Source organism: Drosophila gunungcola, unplaced genomic scaffold (assembly GCF_025200985.1).
Source record: "Drosophila gunungcola strain Sukarami unplaced genomic scaffold, Dgunungcola_SK_2 000080F, whole genome shotgun sequence".
Taxonomy (NCBI): Eukaryota; Metazoa; Arthropoda; class Insecta; order Diptera; family Drosophilidae; genus Drosophila; species Drosophila gunungcola.
In genome coordinates, this window is record NW_026453242.1 from 250,040 (window position 1) to 277,937 (window position 27,898).

A 27,898-nucleotide genomic window follows, 5' to 3' on the forward strand; every position below is an offset into this window, starting at 1 on the left:
TACAAAAACTGGCCAAATACTTTCGATTTTAGTTCCGCCAGAAACAAAAAAGATTTTGCAGTCAGTGATTCTTAAAAATACATACAAAAATACAGAAAAAAAACTATATTTGAGTTTTCTTTACGTTACGCAAAATTACGTTCTGAGAGGAATTATAAGAAATAATGTATTGTATTGTATTGTATTATTTATTTCGTCCCGACCATCTGTTTATACTGACCATAAGTTTTTAAATGTTCTTCTTGGGGTAATGGAAATTATTTCTGTTTTAGGCATGTGTTACCACAGGGGTATATGACAATTACGGAGAGATTATATTGCTTAGAACGACTTGTCTGCAAACAAAGAAATATATGTGTATATGTATTTGATCCGAAAAACTGAAATAGGTTTTTGCATTAAAAGGATCATCATGGTAATAACATGAAATAGTGATTAATTATGTACACCTCGAATCCAATAAGCAAAATATTGAGAGTAGGTAAAGGTACTAACTTGGGGTCGAATGTGTCGAAGTCCGATTATTATGAGATAATATAAAGTACTCGGCTTCAGCCTGAGCACCCTTCGCTGTTGATTAAGAATTGTTCTGTCACACAGATCTCTCACTAAGTGTGCTCATCTTTGCTTTTGTTGGTATGGCTGTATTCACTTTCGTGATATACACTTATATACATAAATACTATCAACACTCTATTTACTTTCTGTTCAAATGTGTGAGTTCTCGACTTAGTCGAGGTATTTAAAGTGAGTGTATTCAAGCAATCCGGCTTAATTCGTAGTCAGCGGTCGTCGTATTCGTATCGAGTTCAACCCGCGGTCGGTATATGTATTTATAAAATTGAAATATTAAAAGAAAGTGAGAAAATATCTGTGCTGTTTAAGGTAAAAAAAAACACAAGTTTTTGAGAAGGACAACAAATCTGAACTTCTTTTAAAAATGTTTATAAACCAATTGTGCTATTCATTATCCTCAGGCAATCCCCTAGGGGTCCATCGCGATGGCTAGGATAACATATAATTTCGTTTTAATTGGAATCCTTCTTAATGTGTTATTAACAATAGCTGCAAATGCCGGTAAGTTTATGTTTAAGATAGGGCTTTAAAAAAGTTTTTGGCAATTTGGTTTTCTTCAGGATACAACAATTGGTCCGAAAAAAAATATATATAGCAAGATAGCAGCAAGCCTTGACAAAAATTAATTATTATTTAAACAAATTATATTTTGATTTTTTGTGTATGTCTAAAAACAATTAAGCTATAATGATTTTCAGCTGAACTAGATTGCATAGAAACGGAAGGTGTGGCTAGATCGACTCTCCTGGTGATGCTTATCAAGAATATAAATACTTAATAGGGTCGGAATTGTCTCCTTCACTGCGTTCTAAACTTCTGAATGAAATTATAGTACACTCTGCAGAGGTGTACAAATGACAACATCTCAGTTTTGATTCATTTAATTTAAATATACTTCGATATATAGTAATAGTTTATTATTTAAGAATTACGGTTTTAATTTTGTTAAACCATATAGCTGCCATAGGAACGATAGAAATTTCATCTGAAAACCATCATAAAAATTAAAAATCTGAATTAAGTTGTAAAAAAGAACATTTAAATTGTGCTATAAGTACAAAGGTATATAATATTCGGCCTGCCGAATTATTTTTCCTTTTTTGTCAATTGTTTTTGAATTAACCTTTGCAGTAAATTTGGAAGTTGTAATAATTTTACAGTAAACTAATGTTAAAGTTGGTTCAACCGATTACACAGTGACGCACAAATTCTGAACCAATTTTTGAAAGTTGCTGCTGAAAGTATTTGCAAAAACTAGAAATTCTGAATTATTACTTTTGACAAATGTGCTGTTATCCATTTTATTGCTTAATCTGGCATTAGGAAACCTGAATTGACATTTTGATACGGCAAACTTGTAGGTATCAAATGGGAAAAAATATCCGGAACAAACTCACCAAAAAAAATTCCGTATTGTGGCTCAATATCGCAAAAATTACCATTTTTAACAATTTTTATAAAATTCAATTAAATTTTAGGTCAAAAGTTCCATAACACATCTAAATATATGTCGTTTTTGTTTTTTTATTTCGAATGATTAAATCTTCGGTGTCTTCATATTCGCTAATTTTACTTGACCATACTACTAACTAATTTTAACTATAAACTTTTTTTTTATCTCGTCTGGCTGTACACTATTCTTTAGGTTAGATAGGTTATCGGTCTTAGGATACCATCAGGACGTAGCACTGAAAGTGCAGCAGTAAAAGCGGTTATATATAGTTTTCTTTTAAATTAACTTTCTTTTCTTTTGGCCATGAGAAGAATTAATGCAGGCGTAACAGCTGACTGAATTATGTATGGTTAAGTGTCTCACCCAAATTACTTGCTTTATAAAAAACAAGAAAGAAAGCAAACTTCGGCAAGCCGAAGTTCATATACCCTTGCAGCTATTGCAAGAACTAAATATTTTTGAAAACATTAAAATTATGATTTACTTGCGTATATGTTTAAAAACATTGAAGCTATGATGATTTTCAGCTCAATTATTCGATAGTTTTTTTTTATATTTTTTTATTATTTCTATGGGAGCTATGTAATATAGTCGTCCGATTTTGATGAAATTTTATACCGAAATTCTAAAATATTTAACTATTACTATAAGCGAAGAACTAAAAAAAATGCAGATAGATTTAAAACTGAGAGACTAGTTTGCGTAGAAAGGTACCGACAGACGGACGGACAGACGGACGGACAGACGGGCATGGCTAGATCGACTCTCCTAGTGATGCTGATCAAGAATATATACTTTATAGGGTCGGAGATGTCTCCTTCACTGCGTTTCAAACTTCTGACTGCAATTATAATTCCCAAAAGAAAAGTTGCATGGGTATATGAACTGCGGCTTGCTGAAGTTTGCTTCCCTTCTTGTTTCAGATGCTTCCAATCCAAAAGTGTTATGTAGCTTTTTATTGCACACGGTTTAAGGCGTATAGCCTTCAGCCTCAAATCATGTTCATTGAAATATGCACAATACGCTTTAATGAATTCCGCACTAAATTAATTGTTCCGCTCCTTTTCGTCCCTTTTCAACACAAAGCGTATAAAAAATCATTTATTTTTGGGCATTTGCTGTTACCTTTCGTTGTTCTTTTTAACTTTTAATTCTTTTATTATTGACTAAAAATTGTAAATTGATCAGATCAATTTTTTTTGGGTAAGTTTTATCCGCATTTTTTTCCCTATTCGATACCTACTAGTTTTCTGAAGAAACAAAATGTTTATCTCGGTTTACGAGATAAGGCCGTATCAAAATGTCAAATGAGGTTTTCAAATGCCAGTTTAAGCAACAAAATATAAACCCGAACCAATTTGCCAAAAGTACTTTGAGCAAAAACATTTTAAAAATTGGTTCAGAATCGATGACCTTAAAAATGTTGCACAGTATTAAGGAACATTTAATCAAAGATTAAACAATACAATAATATGTTGTATAATCTTTGATTTGATGAAATAACAACATTGTGACTATGTTTCGATTTGTACGCGTTTATGTTTAAAAACAATGAAGATTTGTTCATTTTTTGATCGATCCCATCGTAGCAATACGTTTTCGTTGTGCGATTTTTACAAAATAAAAGCAGTAGTTTTAAAATACTTAACCATCACTATAATTTTCTTTCACACACAATTTTTGAAAGGTTTGGGCTACAATTTCAGTTAAAAGTTTGAGAATTGAAGACATAGGAACAGCAGATATTACTCATTTTTTACGTTTTCTGAATGTTTAATAAAAATCGGCAATAGAAAATGACTGTCGTATTATAGGAAAATCTAGATTACTTAGCTGATTTTTAGCATATAAATAACTTGAGATATAGATGATATTGAAGTAATCTAAAGCTGTCATAAAACAATCTGTTTGAACTCTGCCCTTGCGCAGAGTTGGTATGAGTGAGGTTTTAGCAGATCGTAAAATAAAACGCGTCTGCTTTCTTCCATTTCAAATATGCTATACATTTTTTCTCCGCTATGCAGATGGCTAAGAGTGCTAGTATAAAAAAACTTCAGATCTACAGCCAATTTAAGTACAGTGAATTGCAAAAATGTAAATAAAAATAACAATTTTTCAGTAAAACAGTAAATTGCAGAAATGTTAGACAATTTTTTAGTATATCACTGAAACACAAACTGTGCACAAAAATGATTCTACTAATGAACTAATTTAAACGTTTTTTTTATAATTTTAGAAAATTCATGCAGTGTAGGATGTCCAAAATGTAAGTCAAACCAATTTTATGTATATTTTTATACTAATAAAGTTTTACATCTTCTTAGCGGACGACGGACTATTGAAATTCACACCTGGCAATTTCTATGAATATTCCTTTGACAGTATTTTAACTATTGGACTGAGTAGCGGTGTTCTTAGTGAATCCGATGATACCAGTCTGAAGTTATCCGGATCCGCAAATATTTTTTCGAAAGGAAATTGTGGCTATACGTTACAGCTAAGCTCTGTTAAAGTATCCAACACAAAAGAGTCTGTAGAGAAAAAGATTTTGAACAGCATTCAAAAGCCAGTGCATTTCACCCTGGTAAATGGGCTCTTGGAACCACAAATTTGCTCAGACTCCAGTGATTTGGACTACTCCCTGAATATTAAGCGTGCGCTTATATCATTGTTGCAATCGGGAATAAAAACAGAACATGAAGTTGACGTATTCGGTCAGTGCCCTACTCATACATCCACATCCAAAGTTGGTAATGCAAACATAATTACGAAAGTTCGTAACTTGAACAGCTGTGCCCATCGTGAGCAGATTAACAGTGGTCTGGTTTCCGGGCAGGTGAATGAGAAAGCTGGAATCACATCCAGTCTGCTATTAACGGCAAACTATGTAAAAGAGTCGAAAGTTGTAAACAGTCTCATTGAAAGTGTGCAACTGACAGAAGTATACAAATTTATTGGAACGTCTAAGGGAAATTCCGAAATCAGTGCAAAGGTAGTCACAACAATTAAACTTAAAAATCCTTCCGGAACGAAAGCCAATTCACCACCTACTGGATCCACGGTCAGAAGTGTGATTTTCCAAAGACCTGAAACATACACGTCCAAAAATTTGAACGCGTTAAAAGTGGTATTGTCTGATCTTGTGGAATTAACTGGCGATTATGTGAAAAAAGAAAGCGCAAAAAAGTTCGTTGAGTTTATTAGGTTGCTCCGTCAATCTGATAGTGAGACTTTGATAGAACTTGCTGCATTTCCTCATCCCAACAAGGTCTTGGCTCGCAAGGTATATTTGGATGGCCTGTTTCGCACCAACACCGCAGAGTCAGCTCGTGTTATACTGAAACAGCTTGGTAAATTCGACGAGAAGGAGAAATTACTTGCAATACTGTCTTTAAACTTAGTTAAAGTTGTTGACAAGGAAACTCTTAATCAAGCGGCTGCTCAGCTTTTACCCAACGCGCAAAAGGAATTATATTTATCTGTCGGTAGCCTGGTTGCCAAATTTTGCTCTGGAAAGAATTGCCAAGGACCGGAAATTGAGGCCATATCTAAAAAGTTTTCGGATGGTCTAAAACACTGCAAGCCGAACACTAAGAAGGAAGAAGAACGCATAGTATATATTCTAAAGGGAATAGGAAATGCAAAGAGCTTAGGTGGCAACACGGCTGCCGCCCTTAGTGAGTGCGCCTCCGTTGGTCGATCTAATCGCATACGTGTCGCTGCCTTACAGGCATTTTCGACTATTGAATGCGATGGAACGCTGCAAGCTAAATCGTTGGAATTGCTCAAGAACCACAATGAGGATTCTGAGTTGCGCATTGAAGCCTATTTGTCCGCGATTTCATGTCCGAATGCAGAGGTGGCTAACCAAATTTCGGAAATAGTCAATTCAGAAACCGTTAACCAAGTTGGTGGCTTTATTGCATCTAATTTAAAAGCCATTCGGGACTCGACAGACAGAAGCAGAGAGAACCAAAGGTACCACTTGGCCAACATTCGAGTAACCAAGAAATTTCCCGCGGATTACAGGCGTTACAGTTTTAACAATGAGGTTTCATACAAACTTGAATCCCTTGGCGTTGGAGCGAGCTCCGACTACCAATTAATATATTCGCAACATGGGTTCTTGCCACGATCATCTCGTATTAATGTTACAACTGAAGTTTTTGGCACTAACTTCAACGTATTTGAGGCAAGCGTTCGTCAAGAAAATATGGAGAATGTTTTGGAGTACTATCTAGGGCCAAAAGGATTGCTTAACAAAGACTTCGACGAAATTGTTAAACAAATAGAAGTTGGAACCAACGCAGGTCCTGGAGCTGGTGGTCGAGCCAAGCGCTCAATTGTCGACGACGTTGCTAAGACATCAAAAAAATATAAATCATACGGCAGAAAAAATGTCCAAGATCTAAACTTAGATGTATCATTAAAACTGTTTGGTTCGGAATTGGCGTTCTTAAGCCTTGGTGACAACATACCGAATACACTTGATGACATTATACAATTTTTCTCCACCTCATTTGAAAATGTTAAACAAGAATTATCTTCGTTTGAAAAGCAACTTTCCGCTCATCACTTATTCCTTGATACAGACATCGCATACCCAACTAGCATTGGAGTTCCTCTGGAACTCGTAGCTCAGGGCTTTGCGTCTACCAAACTAGATCTCGCCGTTAATCTTGATATCAAAGCAATTCTGGAACAGAACTGGCAGAAAGCTAAATACAGGTTAAAGGTTGTCCCAAGTGTTGATGTCAATATGAACCTTCAGGTTGGCTTCAATGCTCAAGTGCTGTCCACTGGCCTCCGCATGTCATCAACAGCACATTCCGCGACTGGAAACGATGTTACCTTAGCCGTCACCAATGATGGTGAGGGCTTTAATGTCGACGTTGAGCTCCCACGCGAAAAGCTCGAGCTTCTAGATATTAAAATTGACACAGAACTATATGTAGCCGAACAAGATAAGCAAAGAACAGTTGCTCTTAAGGGTAACAAGAAAAATAAGAATTCTCAGCCCAGTGAGATATGCTTTAATCAATTGGATGTCGTTGGCTTAAACATATGCATTGAGAGTTCAACGAGCTTAAGTGAACTTCAAGCTGGCAACGGAAATGATGCAGAAAGAGGACTTGCTGTTTCAGATCAATTCCATTTATTAAGACCATTTAGTTTTGCCATCTACTTGACGGCTGAACGCAAATTTACATTCAAAGGAATTCATACAAATGAGCCCTCAGGCAGTCAGAAGTGGAAACTAAACTATTCCACTCCTGGGTCTAAAGTTTCTCACGATACTAGTGTAGTTTTCGAGCTCGGATCTAAGCCAAAAACCTTTGCTAGATTATCTCTCGATAATTCTCAATACCACTTTGGATTAGAAGCTGGAGTAAACAATGACAACAGCGAACTGGTTGTCTATGGTCAGTACGAACAAGATAAGGACATAAAAAAAGTAAAATTGGCCTCAGTAAGCAAGGAAATGTATATAAGCCTTTAATTGAAATCCAAGACAATAATGGCATCTCAAACAGCATAAATGGCTATCGAGCTGACGGGAAAATCGTTGTTAAAAAAACCGGCGATAAGCTAGAAAGATATAATTTTGAAAACTTCCAATTTTCGAACGCGAATAACGCCCGCATAGTTATAAATGGATGGACGGATGTTGGACAAAATTCATTCAACTCAGAGCTTAATATAGCTTCGGATCAACAGTCGTTCTTGATAAAGGGAAATTTTAAGTTGGAAAATGGTCAGTACGCGGCAGGATTCTTTATAAATGACGAACGAGCTCCAGAAAATGTATATGGAAGCTCCGTACAGTTGACTGTCGCTGATCAGTCCTATGCTCTTAAAGCTAATGGAAAGGCTGCTGCTTGGTCTATTGATACTGATGTCGGTTTTGATTTCCAAAAAAAAGATAATTCCAATTCCGTACGTGCAGGGTCATTTGTGCAAAATGTTGAAGCTCACCATAAAAACAAGCGAGTTGGAGCAGTAAAGGTTAAGTCAACTTTTGACGTAAATAAATTGGATATCGAAGTGGAAATTTTACGTGAACAAAGGATTGGATCGCTCAATCTAAACTACAAAAGTAATCAGCGACACGTACAAGACTATTCTCTAGAGGCAAGTGCAAAGCTTAACAAACACTCCATCGATGTTGTATCCAAGTGCGATTTTAATGGAAACGTTTATGTTATCGACAACGTTATTACAACTAGTTGGGGAACTTCGCTATCTGCAAAGGGTGAATTAGGTCAACGATACACTGCTCAAGACGTTCATATTGATCTTCAAGGCAACGTTCAAATTAGTGGAAAGGACAAAACTTCTCAATGGATACTTAAAGTAATCGGAACACCTGATAAAACCAACAGCGAATTCAGGATTATCAGAGATGCAGCAGAGCTCGTCAAATTAACCAGTGAATCCCAACATCCACAGGATAAAATATCCGCGGCTAAGCTGAATCTCATTGTTAAGAATCTATTAACTGCTAAAGGCGAGATTCGCGTCGCTAAAAATGGCAAGGGTGACTTGACAGCCGTTTTTGAGACTCAAAAACCTGAAGCGCAGCACAAACTAGAAGTTGAATCCAAATTCCACATACAGGCTCCCAAGTTCGACATTGATACAAGCTTAACGCTCGATGGAGATAAGAAAATACATTTTAAGTCTGAAAACAACTTTGAAAAGTTAAAGTTTTCTACTAAAAATGCTGGTGACTGCAATGGTAAAAAAATTGTTTTCGAGGCTAATGGAAATGTTAAAGGCGAGATGCGAGCAAATGGCGAAATTCAAGGTACCTTCACATTAACGACTCCTGAAGGTCGAGTTATCAATGGTAGTGTCAATCGCAAGTTGTCAACAAATGCAAAAACTGGAATAGCCCAAGGTAACATGGATGTCCAGATTAATGACACGCCATCTGGTAGTAACAAAAAAAGATCGATCACACTGAAGGGAAAGCTTGATCGGCTGAATACAAAAACAAAAGAATTTTCTGCAAACAGCAACTTAATATACACGACCTTGGATGGAGAAAAGTCAGAGCTAAGCTTCCAAATAAAGCAGCAACCTAATGGCGAAGCTAAAAACTTAGATTTTACCTTTAAAGCGAACGGAGCTCCACTAAACCAACCCATTGAAGTTTCAATTGTAATAGGCGAGTACAGTGTACAACATGCTGTGGTTACTATAACAAGTAAATATGGTGAGGCTTTCTCATTAAGAGCAAATGGTAATTACAATAACAAACAAAGCAATTTACCAGCAACTTACGAGCTTCAAGCTAATCTCGACATTCCAAAATCCAGCTTTAAGTTCGTGGAAATAAAAAGTCACGGAAAACTTTTGAAACCACCAACAGGCAATGACAACGATGTTTGCAATATTGAATTCTTTGTAGATTCCAAAACTGGTCAGGGCCAATTTGTCCGCGTCAACACAGTATGGAACGGGACACCAAATGACGGAAGTTATAATTTTGAAGCTCAAACTAATAACATGGAGTCTCCTTTAAAATTAAATGGGAACTTCAAGAGAGAGCAAACTGGCAGCTTAAAGGATGGTGACCTCAACGGAAAGCAAAAGTACACATTTAACGCCCAATACGGAACGAATTTCGTAAAGTCAGATGCATCCCTGACTTATGGTATTGAGAAAGTAGACCTGGAATATGTTCTAGATTCGAGCTTCGATTCAGCAAAGGACATTAAAATCAATATCCATACTTTTAAATCTGTCGATGGCTCGACATACGTAGCTAACGTTCAAGCCAAACAAGCTGATAAGTCATACGGGTTAGATACAAAATTGTATCGTTCGGCACATAAAAAAGGAGTTGATATTCGTTTGGATTTATTAAAGGAAAAACCTATTATAATAACGAGCATTGCCGAAATATTAGGAGAGCGAAAGGGAAAGGTAATCCTAGAAATACAAAACTTAGCCGAACTGGACCTAAAATTCAACAGTGAAGCTTCTTACGTCAATATAGACGATTTTTATATTGTTGGCAGCTGGAGCTCAAAGAAATTAAAACTTGATGGTTATGAACTTGATGCAAGAGCTCAAGGTAAGAACATTAAAGTTCAACTTAAGAATGTGAACAGCGTAATATTCTTAGGCACAGCCACATATGCACTTAAAAAGGAACAAAACAAATCTATTATTGATGGCCAAGGCCAAGTGCAGTATCAAGGAAAATCACATTCTGGTAATTTTAAGTTGACCAGACAAAACTTTGACATTAATACAGATAAAGAGGTTGGTTTCTCGTATACATTCAATGGTAATTTTGGAACCAAAAACGGCCTATCCACAATAAAAATTACTAACAAAGAATTTAACACGAAGTTTTCTATTTGCGAAGAAAAGAAACAGTGCACAAACATTCAAGTGCAATCATTTGTTAGCATAGATGAACAACAACTAGATGCTGTAGAACATTCCACCCTTATTCTTGTTGATTTACGTGAACTTGGATATCCATATGAGTTTGAGTTAAAGTCTCAGAATACACGGCAAGGATTTAAGTACCAATACCACCTAGACAGCTTCATTATTACCGGAAAAAATTTCAAGTACCAACTCACAGCCAACATTCAGCCCACGTCAAGCACTATTAAAGTAACACTTCCACAGCGTCAAATTTTGTTTGAAACCAAGCAGCAGACTCCAGCGGATGGAAACATTTTTGGCCACTATGAGCAATCAGCTGCATTCTATATTGATAAAGTGCAAAGACCGGATGACGTTGTTCGCGTTTCTGCTGTTATGGATTTATCGGGTATCGATCGCGTTGCTTTCAACGCCAACGGACAACTTAAGCTTGAACATCCGACTATTCGGCCACTATCTGTTTCTGGACGACTAAACACTAACATTGATAAAGAACTCGCAAGTGCTGAAATAATATTCGATATTTTCCGATTGCCGGAACAAAAGGTGATTGTAAACAGCGAAATACGAAACTCTCGTTCTAAAAATGGTTTCAATATTGTTTCTACGTCATCTGTAAGGTCTGCCGGACTTCAGTTCCGCTATCAACTAAACGGCAACGCGGCAATAGATCTTGAAGCCCATGAGTACAATCTTGGCCTGGAAGTTAATAACGGCGACGTCAATGTTAAGGCAGTATCCTCTTTAGGCAAGGAAAAACTAGAAATCGCTTTAACTGAATCAAACAAACAGCTTCTTCAAATTCTCGGGGACTTTAATAGGCAAAAACGTTATGCCAAATTCATTGCTAAGGTCCAAGTTCTTGATAAAAATGCCATTGAAATTATAAGCGAGATTCAAACCACTTCGGCTAAGATTTCAGTGAAGCGTCAAGATTTTATTGATGGAAATGCAGAAATCAAATTGGGCAAGGAGCTTAAATTCGATGTTACTGGGAGCGGCAAACCACTATTAAATGGACGTGTGTCTTTAGATGCAACCAACTTGCTACAAACTAACTATTTGATTAACGAAGAAAACGTCAATGCCTTTTTGGTAAGAATAATTAACTTAAACTCCTTCTTGTTATATACTTATTTTATTTTACCAGGTCGATGTTAAAACGGAAGTTAATAAAGACACTGATTATTTTGCTAAAAATATTAAGGAGAGGTTTGAGAAACTGCGACAAGCCACAGATGAAAATGTTAAATTGGCAACCGAGGCTTTGCCAGATTTTTCAAAACTTAATGGTAGACTTGTCGAAAATACTAAAGGACTTATTAAAGAGCTTGAAGCCGATCCATCAATTGCACCGATTATTGATGGCATGTGAGTAAATTATGCGTATTTATGTTAATATAAAGATAAACTTAATCCTTTTTTTAGACGCACACTATTTGAGAAAATATCTGGTATAGTTGATGACCTAAGCAAGGCTATATCAGAAGCATTCGAGAAAGCATACAAGTCATTTGTTGAAATATATGAAAAGTTGCAGGCTCTTTGGAAGGACTCGCTTCTTAAAGCGTGGGAGGATTTTATTTTAACTGCTAACAAATTATTTGGTCAGCTGTATAATGAGATTATTAGTGTTTACACGAAGGCATTTAAAAACGTTCTTTCTGCGCTGGAGAAGTATGGACCAACACTGAAAAACTACGGAAAAGCCATCGCTGAAACTTTGAAGCCAATAAACGACGCATCTCAAGAAGTAATTAAGCTCTTGGTTCACTCTGCTGAAGGATTAATCGATGAATTTAAGCAGTATTTCGCGAGCCTTCCGACATTTGAAAGCATACGCAATGAGTTTAATGACAAAGTTAAAAATCTAAAACTTATTGAAAAGGCTATAGACTGTGTGAACAGTCTTTTTGATCAGTTAAATATTTTACCACAAACTCAGGAGACAACAGAGTTTCTACAAAAACTGCACGACTATTTAGACGCAAAACTAAAGCAACAAAAAGTGAATGATGAAAAGTCTCTTGAAGAGCTTGGTAAGCTTTTGATTAAGGCTGTGCGCTCAATTTGGGCCTCAATTAAAAGTGCTGCTCCAGGGCCATCTGCACATGCAATTGATTTGCAAACATGGTTTGGATCTCTGGCGCATTCTTTAGATTCCTTGGCTGTTCTTCCAACTATCTTTTCATTCCGTTCCAGTATCATAAACTATCTGTTGAATGAGAATTGGGAGGCTGTATTCTCCAAGAATTTACTAAACTCATGGATTTTCTTTAATGACTTTGAGCTCCGAGGCCATGTCGTTGATGGTCAGCATATATTCACTTTTGATGGTCAGAATTACGCTTACCCTGGAAACTGCAAATATATTCTGGCCCAGGACAGTGTGGACAACAACTTCACCGTAATTGGTCAGCTAGCAAATGGAAAACTTAAGAGCATTACGCTCGTAGATCGTGATGGCAACTATGCCGAAGTAGCCGACAATCTTGCACTCAAAATAAACGGAAACTTAGTTGAGTACCCACAACACTTGTCTGGTCTTCACGCATGGCGCCGATTCTACACTGTTCACTTACACTCAGAGTATGGAGTAAGTGTAGTGTGTACTACAGATCTAAAGATATGCCATTTCAACGTAAACGGCTTTTACACAAGCAAGACGCGAGGACTACTCGGCAACGGCAACGCGGAGCCGTACGATGACTACTTGCGAATTGATGGGACAATTGCCGCAGACTCGGCCGCTCTAGGCAACGACTACGGAGTTGGAAAATGCGCAGCAGTTGCATTTGACAGTAACCAAGTCAACAGCCAGAAACGCGAAGAAATATGTAGTGAATTGTTCGGCATTGAATCACCGCTTGCTGTCCATTTCCTTGCCGTGGACTACAGACCTTACCGCAAGGAGTGTGATATTGCTCTTGCTAAAGTGGCTGAAAAGGATAAGGAGGCAGCTGCTTGTACGTTTGCGTTAGCTTACGGTTCCGCTGTGAAGCAAATTAACAAGTGGGTGTTATTACCACCTCGTTGCATTAAGTGTGTTGGGCCTGTTGGACAACGCGACTTTGGAGATGAGTTTACTGTGAAGCTGCCAAACAACAAGGCGGACGTTGTGTTCGTCGTTGATATGAATGTTACACCGTCAATCCTGTCCAATCTTATAGCACCTGCAATCAATGATATTCGTGAATCATTAAGAAGCCGTGGCTTTACAGACGTGCAAGTAGGAGTTGTTGTATTTGATGAATCTAAACGATATCCTGCTCTTCTTACAAGTGATAATGGTAAAATCAACTATAAGGGAAACCTTGCAGATTTCAAGCTCAGTGGAATAAAGAATTTCTGTGACAATTGCGTTGAGCAAATTATAACTGAAAAAAGAGTCCTGGATATTTACAATGCATTGAAGGAAATTTTCAAAGGCATTGCACCCCAAGCCGATGAAAAGGCGTTCCAGTTGGCAATCGATTTTCCATTCCGTGCTGGTGCTGCAAAGAGCATTATCGGTGTGCGAAGTGATTCACTGGAGTATAAAAATTGGGTAAGCAACTATTTTGTGAATTCAAAATAAATTTTCATAAGATTGAATTAATTTGTTGTGCTCTTTTAGTGGAAGTTTGTTCGAGCTCAATTGACTGGATCCGTTACCAAGTTTGATGGTGCGCTTCTTCATCTCATTGCACCAGTTAAGGCGCTTACATTAGAAGGAGTGCCCGCTGAAAAACTAATCGGTTGGAGTTTAAGTTTTCAACATTTATTCAGACATAATTAACACTTTATTTTTACAGGCTTCAACTCTCGTCTGGTAGCTACTATAGATGGCAAAGACAACAAGAAGCGGACCAAGCTGCAATTCGATAATGACATGGGAATTGATTTTGTCCTCAATAACGGTGGTTGGGTGTTTGCAACACAAAATTTTGAAAAGTTAAAAGAATCGGACCAAAAGAAAATGTTAAAGCAGATTACATCATCGCTTGCTGATACTCTCTTTAAAACCGAAATCGTTAGTGAGTGCCGCTGTCTACCAGTTCATGGCTTGCACGGCCAACATAAATGCGTCATCAAATCATCGTCATTTGTTGCGAACAAGAAGCCCAAAGCTGCCTAAAATGGTTTCAAGTTTAAAATTGACATCATGACATCATGAGATGCAAGAATCTTTAACCTTAATATAAGTCAATGAAATAAATGAATATAAACGTATAACACCGTGGTGATGCCTTTGTACCGCAAGTAACCAAACTTATTCTAACGCCCAAAAATCGCAAAGTTCTATGGAGGTAAGTTCTATTATGGTAAGGACAATTATATGGGCTGTGTATATTTAGCAGGTCTATATCCATCGGAGCACCGAAAATATAAAGAAATTAGGTTGACCGTGGTCAAAATCGTCAACGCTATCTGATAAATAACCTTGCTGCCAGCACAATCACAAATGATTATTTTAAAGTTGGCAGTTTAACTTTTATAGTGTCTTTTAATGTTATGTTATTAAATTATAATAATTTTTATTTTTACACAACAATTTTTTTTGTTAAAAAATTATATAAAATTTTTAACTTAAAAGTGCTGCAAAAAAAATTAGATTGAAAAATAATATACTTTGTGATGCCCTAAGATGTTCACCGCAAACCTTTTTTTGAAGGGGTGGTTGAGACTGGCTACCACGCACCTATAGATCAATATTTATGGATGATGAGTTCACAACTTTGGTACTGAATTCCCTTATGCTGCTCACAAGGGAAATCTACACTACGAAAGTGTCTTAATCAACTGTCACCAAAGAACGTCAATATATCCCGGAAACAGCAATATATTGGTTTATAACATATTATCCTCTTTTATTTAGATGGCTAACATTTTGGGGTAGGCCAACGTTTAATTTAAGTGTAATATAAAATAAATTTTAATGCTCTTTGACATTAGTTTTTAAAACGATCTAACTTATTATTTTGATAAAAATGAACCAAACATTTTTTATGTTGCAAGCCTTGAAAGTATTATATTATTATGGAGTGGACTTTCTACTGGAGTTATCAATAAGGTTTTGTAAATTTATTAAAAGCGGATTTTACCATATTCAAAGATATTTTAATTTTAGTTTGCAAGATTCTTAAAGTTTTAGGTTTCTTTTAATTTAGGCACTTTTACAATTTTGGGTTTGTTCGTAAATATACAAATATTGTCATCAGCCTATCTTAAAATGGAATACAATTGAGCCTATTCTAAGTCAATAACACATAATGTTTAATGTAATAGAACATATTACTAATACTTAAAAACTTCCGTACTGACTTTGAAGATCACCGAGGATATCTATGCCTATATTTACCGGACGGAGAATAGAAAAGGTAAAAGCAGATATCAAAGAAGCTGTGGAAGAGAACTTTTTTGAAAATTGTTGATTAAAGTAAGATAAAAATATTACTTACGCTAAGGGCAACCACACTCATCAACAACCATTTTTGGCAAGTCTCTTTTAATGATTCCATCATCTCCATAGTAAATCAATGACATACTAGAGAATTTTATTGGAGCGCAACAAGGTCGCATGCCATTTAATAAGCCCATTTTGCGATACTCCTCTATAAAATGAGCATGAAATGTTTGGAATGTGTCGGGTGTTCTAAACGACCCAGTGCAATCGCCTCTGCAATAGTTAGCAAAGTATCCCCTGGGTGCAATAATCCAGTCATCCCAACCAAGTGCCTTGAAAGATACATAAAACGATTCTTTGCAGCATTGTCCACTTAAAGCACCGCCACAATCTACGGCACGTCTCCGAACACGTCTCGTCCTTGTTGACTCCGTGTGAAGTACCAGAAATGGCCGATTAGGATTTGGGCTTAAATAGTCTGATGAGTTATCTCTTAGTTTTGAAGTCTGGAATAGGTGCAGTGAGTAACGACCACCACAGCCAGTGCAATCGATCAGCAGCCGCAGTTTTTCGTTACTACTACCGCCATACCACTCACGGATTGTTTCGGTCAAATCGAATTTTTGCCATCCCAAATGTTTGGTGTCAACTTCAAAAGAAGCACGGAACAGGATAGCCTTGTCTATTCCCTAACAATAAAATTCGATAAATCTTAAATCTTAAAATAATATTATTTTAAAAAATACCTTTTCCGTAATATTGATCGCTGTGTGTAATTGAAATACCCAGATTTTTAATCTGTGATGAGGTTTATTTGCCCGCCATTTTCGTTTAGTATTCAGCAAATGTTCTTCCTGCAAATTTTTTGCTCTTTCGATCCAGAAACTGTGTGGCTTGTCTATCCGTATGTGAATCTGAGCGCTGCGTATTGACAGTTTTTGGTTAGGAACACGGAGATTTTGAGGCGAAAATTCAAGTATTCGATATTGTCGATATTGTGTTCCTTGAAATAAAATGTGTTACGATAGTTGAATATTATTAGATGTAGGACCAAATTTAATCTTTTGATGGGTGATCATTAATATTAATGTGTACTTCATTTAAAGTACAATTAAGAATAAGTTTTTGTCCAAAAAAACAAGAAAAAAATCTTTATGTACCCTTTATTATTTATTATATACACTTTATTATACCCGATACTCGTAAAGTAAAAGGGTATATTGTATTCGTTGAAAAGTATGTATATGTTCTTGATCAGGATCAATAGCCGAGTCTATAAAGCCATGTCCGTCTGGCCGTCTGCCCGTCTGCCCGTCTGTATGTCGAGACCTCGGAAACTATAAAAGCTAGACATGTTAGGAGGTTGGGGTTGTTGTTGTGTGTGCGTTTCGGTCATGTCTATGGGTAGACCCAAAAATTGGACCGCTTCATCCAAGTATTTTGCCTACAAAGGCATTTTTTAACTCAGCGTAACAAATGGGAACATTTAAATAGTGTATTTATTTAGTCGAATGCTTATTCATTTTTCGTCACAAAATTTTATACCAGATATTTTATTGTTTTTGTTGAAATATAGTCAGAGTACCCCAATATTGTGACCATGGTTTTTTCAAAAAAAACGTTTGCCTTTACTTCAGTACTAATTTTGTTTCAACCAAATACGTTTGACAGGACTTTAAAGCTTAACTAACAAGAAAGGAAGCACACTTCGACAAGTCCAAGCGTATATACCCTTTTTAAAATCAGCTATTTGATATCGTTGTCTGATTTTAATAAAATTAGAATCGTAATTCTAAAATAATAAACCATTACTTTGTGTCGAAGTATATTCAAATCAATTGAAAAACAGACTAATTATAATTTTTCAGGTGAGGGAGCTGTATAATATAGTCGTCCGATCCGGCTCGCTTCAACTTCTACAAAGAGTTTTAAAACTGGCTGATGTTTATTTCATTTCTTGTTTTTAATATTTTGAACAATTGCAATATATTGGGGTTTTTAAGTATTTCTGCATACACTAAAACTATAAATGTCAACAAGGAACTGCTTCGTGGATTATTAAACTGCTTCAATGATTAAAACACTTCCTCAACAGCTGTTTTAAATAAAACAGTGCTGTACAATTTGTATGCATTTGCAGAACAGTGTGCTATGGTTTTTTAAAAAGCCAAGTTATACAGGACCGACTCATGGTCGTGGTTTTGAGGTGATATTTTATTGTAACAAACAAAAGCACCTCTTGACAAGGTTTAAAAAAATGTTTGTAATTCTTTTGGACAAAGATATGGTTTTACAATTTAGAATTAGGCTTTTAATTTTATTAAAATCAGAAAAGGATATCATATAGCTTTCATTGGAACGCTCGAATAATTGAGGTCGGAAATCATGATAGCTTTTTTGATTTTTTAAATTCTTTCTGTATATAACCCCTTAATTTGAGCCATAAATTTTTTGATCGGAAAATTTATAGATTTATAAGTTAGTTTTCGAGAAAAAGAGTGTTGTTGAATTGGTTTTCTCAAAAGTGAAAGAATAAATAAAAGTTGTTTTTTTCGCTTCTTGTTCAGTTCAGGTATTCACTCAGTCGCTATGTTGCTCAAAAGTTTAACTTGCCACTCTTTGGGTCTTTTTGGTTTTTCTAAAAATGTATAGTCTGTATAGTCTATAAAATAATACGCCATTTAACATTGTATTAATTTTATAATCTTTGATAAGAGGGTTGTTAGGAATAACATAGGCCAGCTGATAAACCTAAAGAGCGGTAGCAATAAACTGATCTTGTTCACCAAATAGAACAGTGACTACCCGACACTACTAAATATATCATCATTTTCAGATGTCAAAGAAATCTCCTCCCATACACTCCATTAGTTAAAAAACAAAGCTAGTAAAAAGAATTTTGGTTGGTCCTGAATGAAAATTTCCTTTTAATTGTTCTTCCATTGTCCCCCTTTTACCTTTACCGACTTACCTTCTTCTGCAAATGTTATTATTTCCTGAGTATTTCCAAAGAAGTCTTCATGATCAATATTTTCCTGGTCATGAACAACCGGTTCAAAATGTCTCCTCAGTTTATCATCTTCAATGTTTTCGATCATTGGATGATATCCAATGCTAGAGCTTCTTCCACGGTACTGGCTTTTATCATGAGTCTGAACACTGTAATCGCTAAAATAATCATGATCATTGCGCCTGATGTCACCATTTATGCCAATATTGGCGCTACTATCACTGCTACGATTTATATCTATCAGATATGTCGATTTTCTAAACGCATTTGCATTCATTGGTTTGCCGTTGATGACATTAACTTTCCTGGTGACTCCATTTTTATTAATCTTGGTAATACTGCTAGGGCTTTTGAGTTGTATTGGAGACTTAGACGCAACACGAGAATTCAATTTTAATTGACGTTTCTCTGGCCATCCTTTCAAGAATATTTTTTTACCAACGTCTTTTTGTATATGATGGCTTCTTTGGTTTGCAGACGGATTTTTCAAGACTTTGTCATAGACTTTGCTCTTACTTATGTTCAAAGTATATTCGAACGGGGATCGATGTTGATGTTTATTGGCACCTCGCTCATTACTAGGATAAGAACTTCCACCACGGTCATTGAACGTGTGTTCTTCGGGTAGGTTTAACGTGCGGGGTCTGGAATTTTGTTGATCAAAATCATTACCACTGCTCTCAAATGCATTGTTGATAATCATCCGTCCACCATCCGCACGATAGATTGTTTCCCAAATAAATTGCTTAGGTAGGGGATGGGATACATTTGGCTTGTGGCTAAGACCAAGCTTCGTCAAAATTTGCCGTTTTATTGACTCCAAACGAACTTGATCGCTCGGCGAAATGTTGTTATTGGGTTGATTTGTTTTTTTGTAGAAATAATTGTTGTTATGGTATTTGTTGTAGATGTTGTAGTCTGTGTGTGGATTATCTGTGTAAATGTGATAATTGTAAAGTGTTATGTAAGTTTCATTAAATTTATTTTTCTTTTGTATTGTATGGGATGTATTTATGTTGTGAATTTAGTATTATGGATATGATATTATACTAAAGAAGTTGGTTAAGTTTTATCCGAGGTTTGGTTGTTATACCCTTTACTCGAAGTGTAAAATGGTATATTGTATTCGTTGAAAAGAAGGTAACAGGCAGGATGAAGCGTTTACGACCATAAAAAGTATATATGTTTTTGATCAGGATTAATCAGCCGACTCGATCTAGCCATCTATGAAAGTCGAGAACTTAAAAACTAAAAAATCTAGAGATTTCCACCTTGGCATGCAGATTCTAGTAGTTCCTATTTCAAAACGGAGCTATGCCCTCTCAAACGCCAACAAATCGTGAAAGTATGTACTGTCTCGGACATTTCGAACTTAAGTGTAGACAAATTCTCGAGGAAATCTCCTGGAATTTCCGAGGAAATCCCCAGTAATTCTTATGAAAAATCCAGAGGAATCCCCCCGGAAACCTTACACCCATAAAAAATTGTCATAGAAACTAAACTATTGTTAAATGAATTTTTAACTATCGGGTATCAATATGGTATTGTATAAACTTTGCTTCTAGTTTAGTTTTTATACTCTTTAGTAACAAATACATACCATGTAAATGGTATGTAGCTTACATATTAAATTACGTTGTGTAAATTGCATACTGTTTTGTATTACAATTATTTATTTTTCCCCTTGAGATGTAGTATAAATTTTATACTGTTTCGTTTTTTTATAGTATAGAAATTCTTCCCAGTAAAAATGCACTATAAATGTATTTGGTTTACTTTTTATTAAAAGTTATTATATTTTTTAAAATTTACTATTATAAATAATTAATTTATATTAATGAATTAATTATAAAACCTGCAATAATAAAATAAAATTAAAAGCTGAAATAATACGTTTTAATATTTTAGGGCAAAAATACTAAAATAAAATAAAAATAAATTATTTCAAAAAAATTTTAAAAGCTGAAACAAAAATAATAATAAAATAAAAAGCTGAAACAAAAATAAAATAAAATAAAAAGCTGAAATACGTGCATAAATAAACCAACAAGTCTTTTGGGCATTCGTAGATACATATGTACATATGTATATGTCTGTATATTTTTACGTTCTCCGTCATAGGGTAACACAAAAAAATAATTGTCAAGTTCAATTCGATAACTACTGGTCCATTTGATATTTTAAGAGATTTTCATTTTTACCATTGAAAAAGGTTCAGTCTTGGAAAGTGTGTGTGTCTATCGAAACGTATATTTTTACATTTCGAAGATATTAAATTGGTACGTCAAATGTCATGCATAAAATGATACGGAAAGAGAATCATATTTTATCAATTTTTTTTTCTGGGTGCATACATATTTACATCTGCGCGTGCGTAAATAACTTTACAATAATACATCCGTTTTTTTATGTCCATATGTTTCGAGAGAAAACTCACTTATATATTATATTCTACACAAAATTGCCATTAAGGACAAAATCGTGTTGCTTATTTTAAAAATTTATTTTGTTTACACGAATTGCCTACGGATAAACTTTCAAAAAGCCCCAACGCACTTTAAAAAAAAAATCGTACCGAATTCATCCGAATTTTACTGTCTGCTGTTTCCTTCGTTAACTTCGAAGAAATAGCACTAAACATATGCTCTACAGCCGCTAATAGCGCAAAAATCATCGTTTCTGTCAGCCTGAAATATACGTATAAAATAGATTTACCGGCGAAAAGTTGAGATTAAGATAAAGTGATACATTTATTTTCGGTTTTCAGGCATTTATTTTTTAAGAATTAATTTAATCGGAACTTCAGGTTTAGCAATTTATTCAAACTTTCACGAGCTCTAGCATCTATACAAAGAAACCTATCCTTATAACATGTATGGAAAAATTGAAGAATGATATATTTCTAGTGAAATGTGCTATCGACCGAAGTCGGCTTAGCAGAACTGGAGATAAAAAAAAATTGGCATGAAAAAATGTGAAAAACGTTATTTACACTTTAAATAAATGGTAACATACATAAAAGGTTGAGTGCCATTTTTTATTTTGGGAGTCCATCTGCACCGGAAAATAAGGTTTGATCTCTGGAGGATTTCATCGATTTAAATTGTTTAACCAGTTAAACCAGTTAACCAGTCAAACAAAAACACCTCATCACGACGTAAAATTAACTTGACGATCGAACCTTCAACTCCAAAAACTTCTGATATCATATTTTGTGACGACTATTTCTTGTTTTACCAATAACCAAAAAACTTCAACTATTTTTATGTAACTTCAATAGAAAGAAAACTTTTTGAAAAGTTTCATGCAGATAGCTTCAAAACTGAGAGACTAGTTGGCGTAGAAACCGACGGACAGACGGACATGGCTAGATTGACTCTCCTAGTGATGCTGATCAAGCATCGCTGCAACGCTGCACTGCGTTGCAAACTTCTGATTGAAATTATAATACCCTCTGTAAGTATATAAAAATCGATTCTAGGTGTCCTGTAAAAAATTAAAACCAAAAATAAATAAATCACAAATTTAAATTAGGTTAAATTGTTGTTTAAAGCCTTGTACTCAGACCGACGAACAGTTAAACCAGCGTAGAAAGTTTATTCTTTCTAGTGTGACCGAAGTTTTTTTCTAAGATTCTTACTGTCAGTCAGGTAGCATGTTGACAAACGGATATCGATCCAAATTTAACCCGCCGTCTTGCAACTATATTGAATCATTATTAACACTGTAAATATATATGCTATAAATAACAATTTAAAATTATGAATTACAGTCATTTCTAATGTTTTTAGCTATGTTTTGGACCGCGTTCAACAAAAGTCGCATATAAATGGATTGGGAATATTTTGTCTTCAACATTGTATTAAATAGTAAATTTACATTTTGATATTTATGCCTATATTTCGGTTTTGTGCCGATTACGAAACTAAATATAAATTTTGTTGGTAAAATAAATAATAATAGTCACAAAATTGAATTTCAGAAATTGTTGGACTTAAAGGTGCGATCGACACTTTATTTTTACCTCGTCAATAGGTGCTTTTGTTTCACACTTTATAGGGTCGGAAATGTCTTTTACATTGCCTTGCAAGCTTCTGGCAGTTCCGGGAAGGTAACTTTACTTAATAAAACTATTAATAAAACTTTTCTAACGCTATGCTTTTCTAGGATAGTACAGCTTACACAAGACTATTTTCTTACCAGTTATACCATGGCATACCAGAAAAACCCCCATAGGATTGGGTTCTCTTAAGGTATCATTTTAGAATGTGTACAGTTTGCGTTAGTTTTGGCATTGACTGCGCAAACCCCTGCGATTACTAAGTGAGAAGTGGTAATAAGAGCTTACCTTTATCGTTATAAATGTTGAGTTTGCCTCCTTCGTGGCATAAGGTACAGCCCTTATGAGACTCCAAGTTTGAAGCGTAGTAATTGCTGCTGCCGATTCCATCGCAGTTAATTAGCTTTACTTCAAACCACACAAGCCCGATAAGAAGCCAGATGAGATTGGCCCTGTTGCGCTTAATCTTCGAGCAGCTACGCATCGAACTTTGTGTTGACGACCAAGGCGATATTATTTCCCTTAGAGGCGACACCAGAACGCTTTTTTCTGACTGGCTCATGAGTTTTAGCGCTGGTACCGCGTCAAAGTTTGCTCTAACATTTGTCTCAAAAGTGTCGCTAAGGCCTAGACCTTGCTGAAAGACGCTCTGATTCTGTGGCACCTGTTGACTAGTTCGTAGGTGTTTCTGGGGCTTGCGCTGAACCTGCTGTCGTTTGTCGCTAGCAGTATTCCTGTGCCTGCGCCGTCTGCGCCTGCGCCGTCTCCGCTTCCCTCGTTGTCGCTTGCGAGTGCGACTGTTGCACAGCATTCTGCAGAGACTATTCGACTTCAACTGCTGATCGTTGTTAATGTCGTACGAAGTGTACCCGTAGAAGCACTTCAGCTTCGCATCCGTGCTGCTGCTGGAAGTTTCACTTGGCGTGGAGGCCATGGAGACGTGCACTGCTCTACTGGCGCGGCTTCCCTCTGGCATACCGGACTGGCCCAGTACTGAGAAAATATCAAGGAGGATGCAGCTCGTCAGGAGAGTGGCCAATGCAGTTGCCCAGCGTGCGAGCACCAAAATTGCGCCCACCAGCATGGAAACGCTCAAAACCTCGGGGTCGGAAACCTTCTTGCGCGCCAGGGCAGGTTGGAGAAAGGCCTTTCGGGAGCCATAGCTGTTGCAGCAATTAAAGCTGTAGCAGCAGCAACACTTGACGACGACAACACAGCATCCCTGGCGACAGCAGAGGCACTGGCAATTGAAGAAGCACTTGTGTCCTTTGAAAGGCGGCTCCGTCTGCGGTTGATGGGGGTCGAAGGCAAACCGCATTTTTGATATTTGGCGAACGGGCTGTACTGGCAGTGGTCCTTAGAAATGTAGTACATGTAATGGCAGTTTCATATTTCTGGTGTTCTACTTCCAATCCATTGCAAACCTTTTCCATTGGGGTTGTGTAAATTCATTTTTGGCTCTGTTTAAGATGAAACGATTTTATTTAATTATTTAGTGGTTTTTCAATTTCGACATGGTTAAACAAAATATGTAGCATATGTAGATTTGACTTGAGACTTGAGTTTGATTACACAGGGCAGCAGTTTTAAACAACAAAACATCGGCAAAGTCTTCAGTACTTTGTTTTCAGAAATTTCTGAAATTTTTAAATTCTATTATTCTTTACAAGGATATAACAAAACAGAATGTCATAGTTGAGATAACCGTTACTACTGCCCTGTAAAAAAGTATCGTTAACCACTTAAATCAACTAAATCACAGAGGTACTATAAAGGTACTATACTAGTGTTTTGATAATTAATAACTTTGCTGTTTTCTTCAAGATATTGTTTTAGCTTTATTAAAATTGGAAAACTTTATCATATAGCTCCCTTAAGAGCAATCTGAATATTTTTTTTTAGTTCTTTTGGACATAGGAATCTATAAATCGAATAATCCAGAATAACGCTTTAAATTTTATAAAGACCGGAGAACGATATCATACAGCTGCCACAGGAACGATCGAATAATTTAATTATAAATCATCATAGCTTTGTTGATTTTAAAAAAAGCCGCAAGGGTATATACACTTTGGCTTGCCGAAGTTAAAAAGCTAAAAAATTAAAAATTCATATTTTTATACCCTTGCAATGGTTATGATCATTTCCGTTAGAAGTTTGGAACAACCGGCTCACATTACTCCTTCTAGACCTTCTGTTAATCCCTCTCATGCTTAATTGGCTGCGGTATCACTTGGAAATGTTCTACCGGAAGAAAACATGGCTCTTGGATTTCAATTGGCAACTCTGTTCCTACATCTGCTTCTTCATCTGGTGCTGTTCTTTCTTCAACGATTTGCCTGGCCTAAGCGTTGCGGCTCCTGGACGCACCAATATCCCTTGAGTGGTGTTCCGAGAAGTATTCGACAAAGGAATAGTGACGGGTCTTCTAAGGTCTCTGGGATTCCTCTGAGAGGGGTAAGTCAAAAATTTATATTCCTGACGAGACTTAATCCAAAAGCCACTGCCGAGGATTTGAGGGTCTTCTCTGTGAGAAATTTCATGCCCGGACAACGATATTTCTGTTCATAAGTTAATTTTTAAGCAAAAGCGAACTTCTCTTCATTGAAAATTTGTATCAGTGATTCCTATTTCTCTAACTCTACACTTTGGCCAGTCAATACTTTAGTACACGAGTATCTCCATATAGACCAGCCTCGTGGCTCAAGGCTCAAGGTCAGAATTCGAAAACTATCTTGGTATAACCAAACTTCCTGGCATTCCTAAGCTTTTTGAACAGTTGGTCACTTTTAAACTCAACATATATCATTACTACCGGACAGCATGGCTTTGTTAAGCACCGGCCACTACTAAAAATCATCTGAAATTTTCTTCTCTCATCCACCGTGTTTTCTAAATAAACACCAAACTGACTTTAGCATAGCCTTCTCCTTCATAAACTATCTCTTCTTGGTTTTCCAATAAATTTACTTAACTGGCCTTTCTGTAAATTGTAAAGACGATACCAAGCACAGTTGGAAAAATTTCTCTGTATATTCTCTCAAGCTGTTAAAGAGTACATGAGAACTTTATGAAGACATTCAGAAACTAAAGGTCGAACCGAACAGTTTAAACCCACTTGTTTCACGTATTCATCTTACAGTTTTTTTGGCTCACATATAATTAAAACTTTAGATGTATTAAAGAAATCTTAATTTTTGCAATTGCTGCAAGGGTATATAAGCTTCGGCTTGCCAAAGTTTGCTCCCCTTCTTGTTAAAGTTTAAATTAAAAAAAAAAAACACTTTTGATTTCATGGAAAACATATTAAAGAGTGTTTCAACGGCAGCTAGAGGATAGGACCATTCGATCGACGGAAAGCAAAGACATATCCGACGATTTTTACATTCGGCACCCTGCAGTGGGGTGAAAAAGAAAGTTGTAGAAAAATGTTCAATTTGTACAAAAAATGTATATCAAAAGTTTTTTTAACACCCAACATTGGCTCTATAGTATTTTGTTTCTGTTAAATATGTTATAATTTAAAAGATGGCCGATATATCGCGTTTGCTCTACGTACGAGTAACGGGTATTAAAGAAATTAAATTCCTAATATATATTTTGCCCTGTATCGCAATTTTTTGGCTTTCATGGAGCTTTATAGACAACAATTAAAGTAATCGGCTATTTTTTAGCACATAAGAAAGCTTTATGTCTGGCGCAAATAATCGTTTAGGTAGTACTTAAAGCTCAGCAAGAATGACTCAGCAACAATTTAAATAAAAAATGTTGATTAAAATGGCATTGCGTACACCTTCCCGCATCGGGTGGTATCTCTGGTGTGGCTAAGCTGGAAAACACCACTTCACCACACACCCCCACACCAAAATCACACCCTCCAGACACGTCTGCCCAACCGAAGCATGCAAATACAATAATGAGGCGGCACTCAGTGAGACGATGCGACGCCAGACTAACCACTTACAAGTGTGGCAGCAAAAAAACTGTAAAACTAATACGTGCTGGTTATAGGTGCCCACTTGGACTCTTTATGCTTCCCAAAATGTATCACCTCTGGGTTTTTAGATGGAATACCTTTTAACTCAGCGAAAATTATCTTTATTCATTCACTGCGTCGTCCTCGGAAAACCAATTTATAAATCTCGAAATGACGTTTATTTTCACATGATTTTTAACTCGCTTTTCGGTTGTTCAAGAAAACAAAAATTTATGCCTCCAGCGGTTGATATATGACATTGCATACTTTAGGAGGCGTGCTTTAAGAGCTTTCAAAAGCTCTCTTGAATAAAAGAAACATTTTGGCGTTGCCCCCTTGCTGATTGTAACGTGTGCATTTCCAGTGCCGGTACTGAATGCCTATGACCTTTAGTACTTATTTTTGTGGTTGTACATAAATTTAAAACGAGCATTTTATTCAGAGATATTTTTCTGTTGAAGTTTCCAGTTACAAAAAAAATATCGATGCTTACGATACCATCGATAACGATGGCACGACCTAGACGAGTGGCGAGTCAAAAGCCGGCAGATTCAAGCAACCGCAAAAAAAGTTTCGGTAAATAGAATCATCCCCGGTAAATTTTTGTTCGTCAGATGAAGGTTATATGTTAAATAAAATCTGTAATTCTAACACACCCATACAAATTTTAATTTATATATAACATTTTTTATATTGTTTTTTAGTTTAAGTAAGTAATATACAAATATTAATAATTTATTTAGTTTTTTTTTTTTCAATAATGAAAAGCAAAATAAAATATTAACAAACAAAAAAGGAAGCAAACTTTGGCTTTTGACTTCTTAATAAATTTTCAGTTTAAAAATGCGCTTTTAATTTTAATAAAATCGGAAAACGATATTATATAGCTGCCTTAGGAACCATCGACTAATTAAGCTGCAAATCTTAAACTTTTAAACTTAAACTTTTTGGAACCTTTGCCAGCTTACTCTATGTTGTCTTCTGCATACCTGCAGTCTAGATCGCCGTTCGATAGCGAGCTTGCTCTT

General features: G+C 36.0%; 2 protein-coding genes across 4 annotated transcripts; one reads left to right on the forward strand and one right to left on the reverse strand.

The window, feature by feature from the left end:
- The first annotated feature begins 776 nt into the window (after window positions 1–776).
- LOC128264813 (apolipophorins) lies at window positions 777–14,653 on the forward strand. Its single transcript, XM_053000490.1, is given in 9 exon segments — window positions 777–885; window positions 978–1,077; window positions 4,266–4,295; window positions 4,354–7,473; window positions 7,476–11,533; window positions 11,589–11,809; window positions 11,867–13,985; window positions 14,055–14,175; window positions 14,233–14,653. Coding segments are annotated over 8 exon segments (10,068 nt in total). The 5' UTR covers window positions 777–885; window positions 978–1,001; the 3' UTR covers window positions 14,556–14,653.
- A 435-nt stretch (window positions 14,654–15,088) lies between these two features.
- LOC128264821 (inhibin beta chain) lies at window positions 15,089–27,136 on the reverse strand. 3 transcript variants are annotated; one of them, XM_053000512.1, is made up of 6 exons: window positions 26,969–27,136; window positions 23,183–24,354; window positions 18,796–19,767; window positions 16,571–16,827; window positions 15,880–16,513; window positions 15,089–15,820 (listed from the first exon to the last, which is right to left on the reverse strand). In XM_053000512.1, exons 2-5 carry the CDS (start codon window positions 24,210–24,212, stop codon window positions 15,881–15,883), a joined length of 2,892 nt encoding a protein of 963 aa, XP_052856472.1. In that variant the 5' UTR covers window positions 24,213–24,354; window positions 26,969–27,136; the 3' UTR covers window positions 15,089–15,820; window position 15,880. The 3 variants fall into 3 exon arrangements, with proteins under 3 accessions (XP_052856472.1, XP_052856473.1, XP_052856474.1); XM_053000513.1 differs by lacking the exon at window positions 18,796–19,767 and having other exon boundaries at window positions 15,092–15,820; XM_053000514.1 differs by lacking the exons at window positions 15,089–15,820; window positions 15,880–16,513; window positions 16,571–16,827; window positions 18,796–19,767 and adding an exon at window positions 20,871–21,521.
- Window positions 27,137–27,898: the final 762 nt, after the last annotated feature.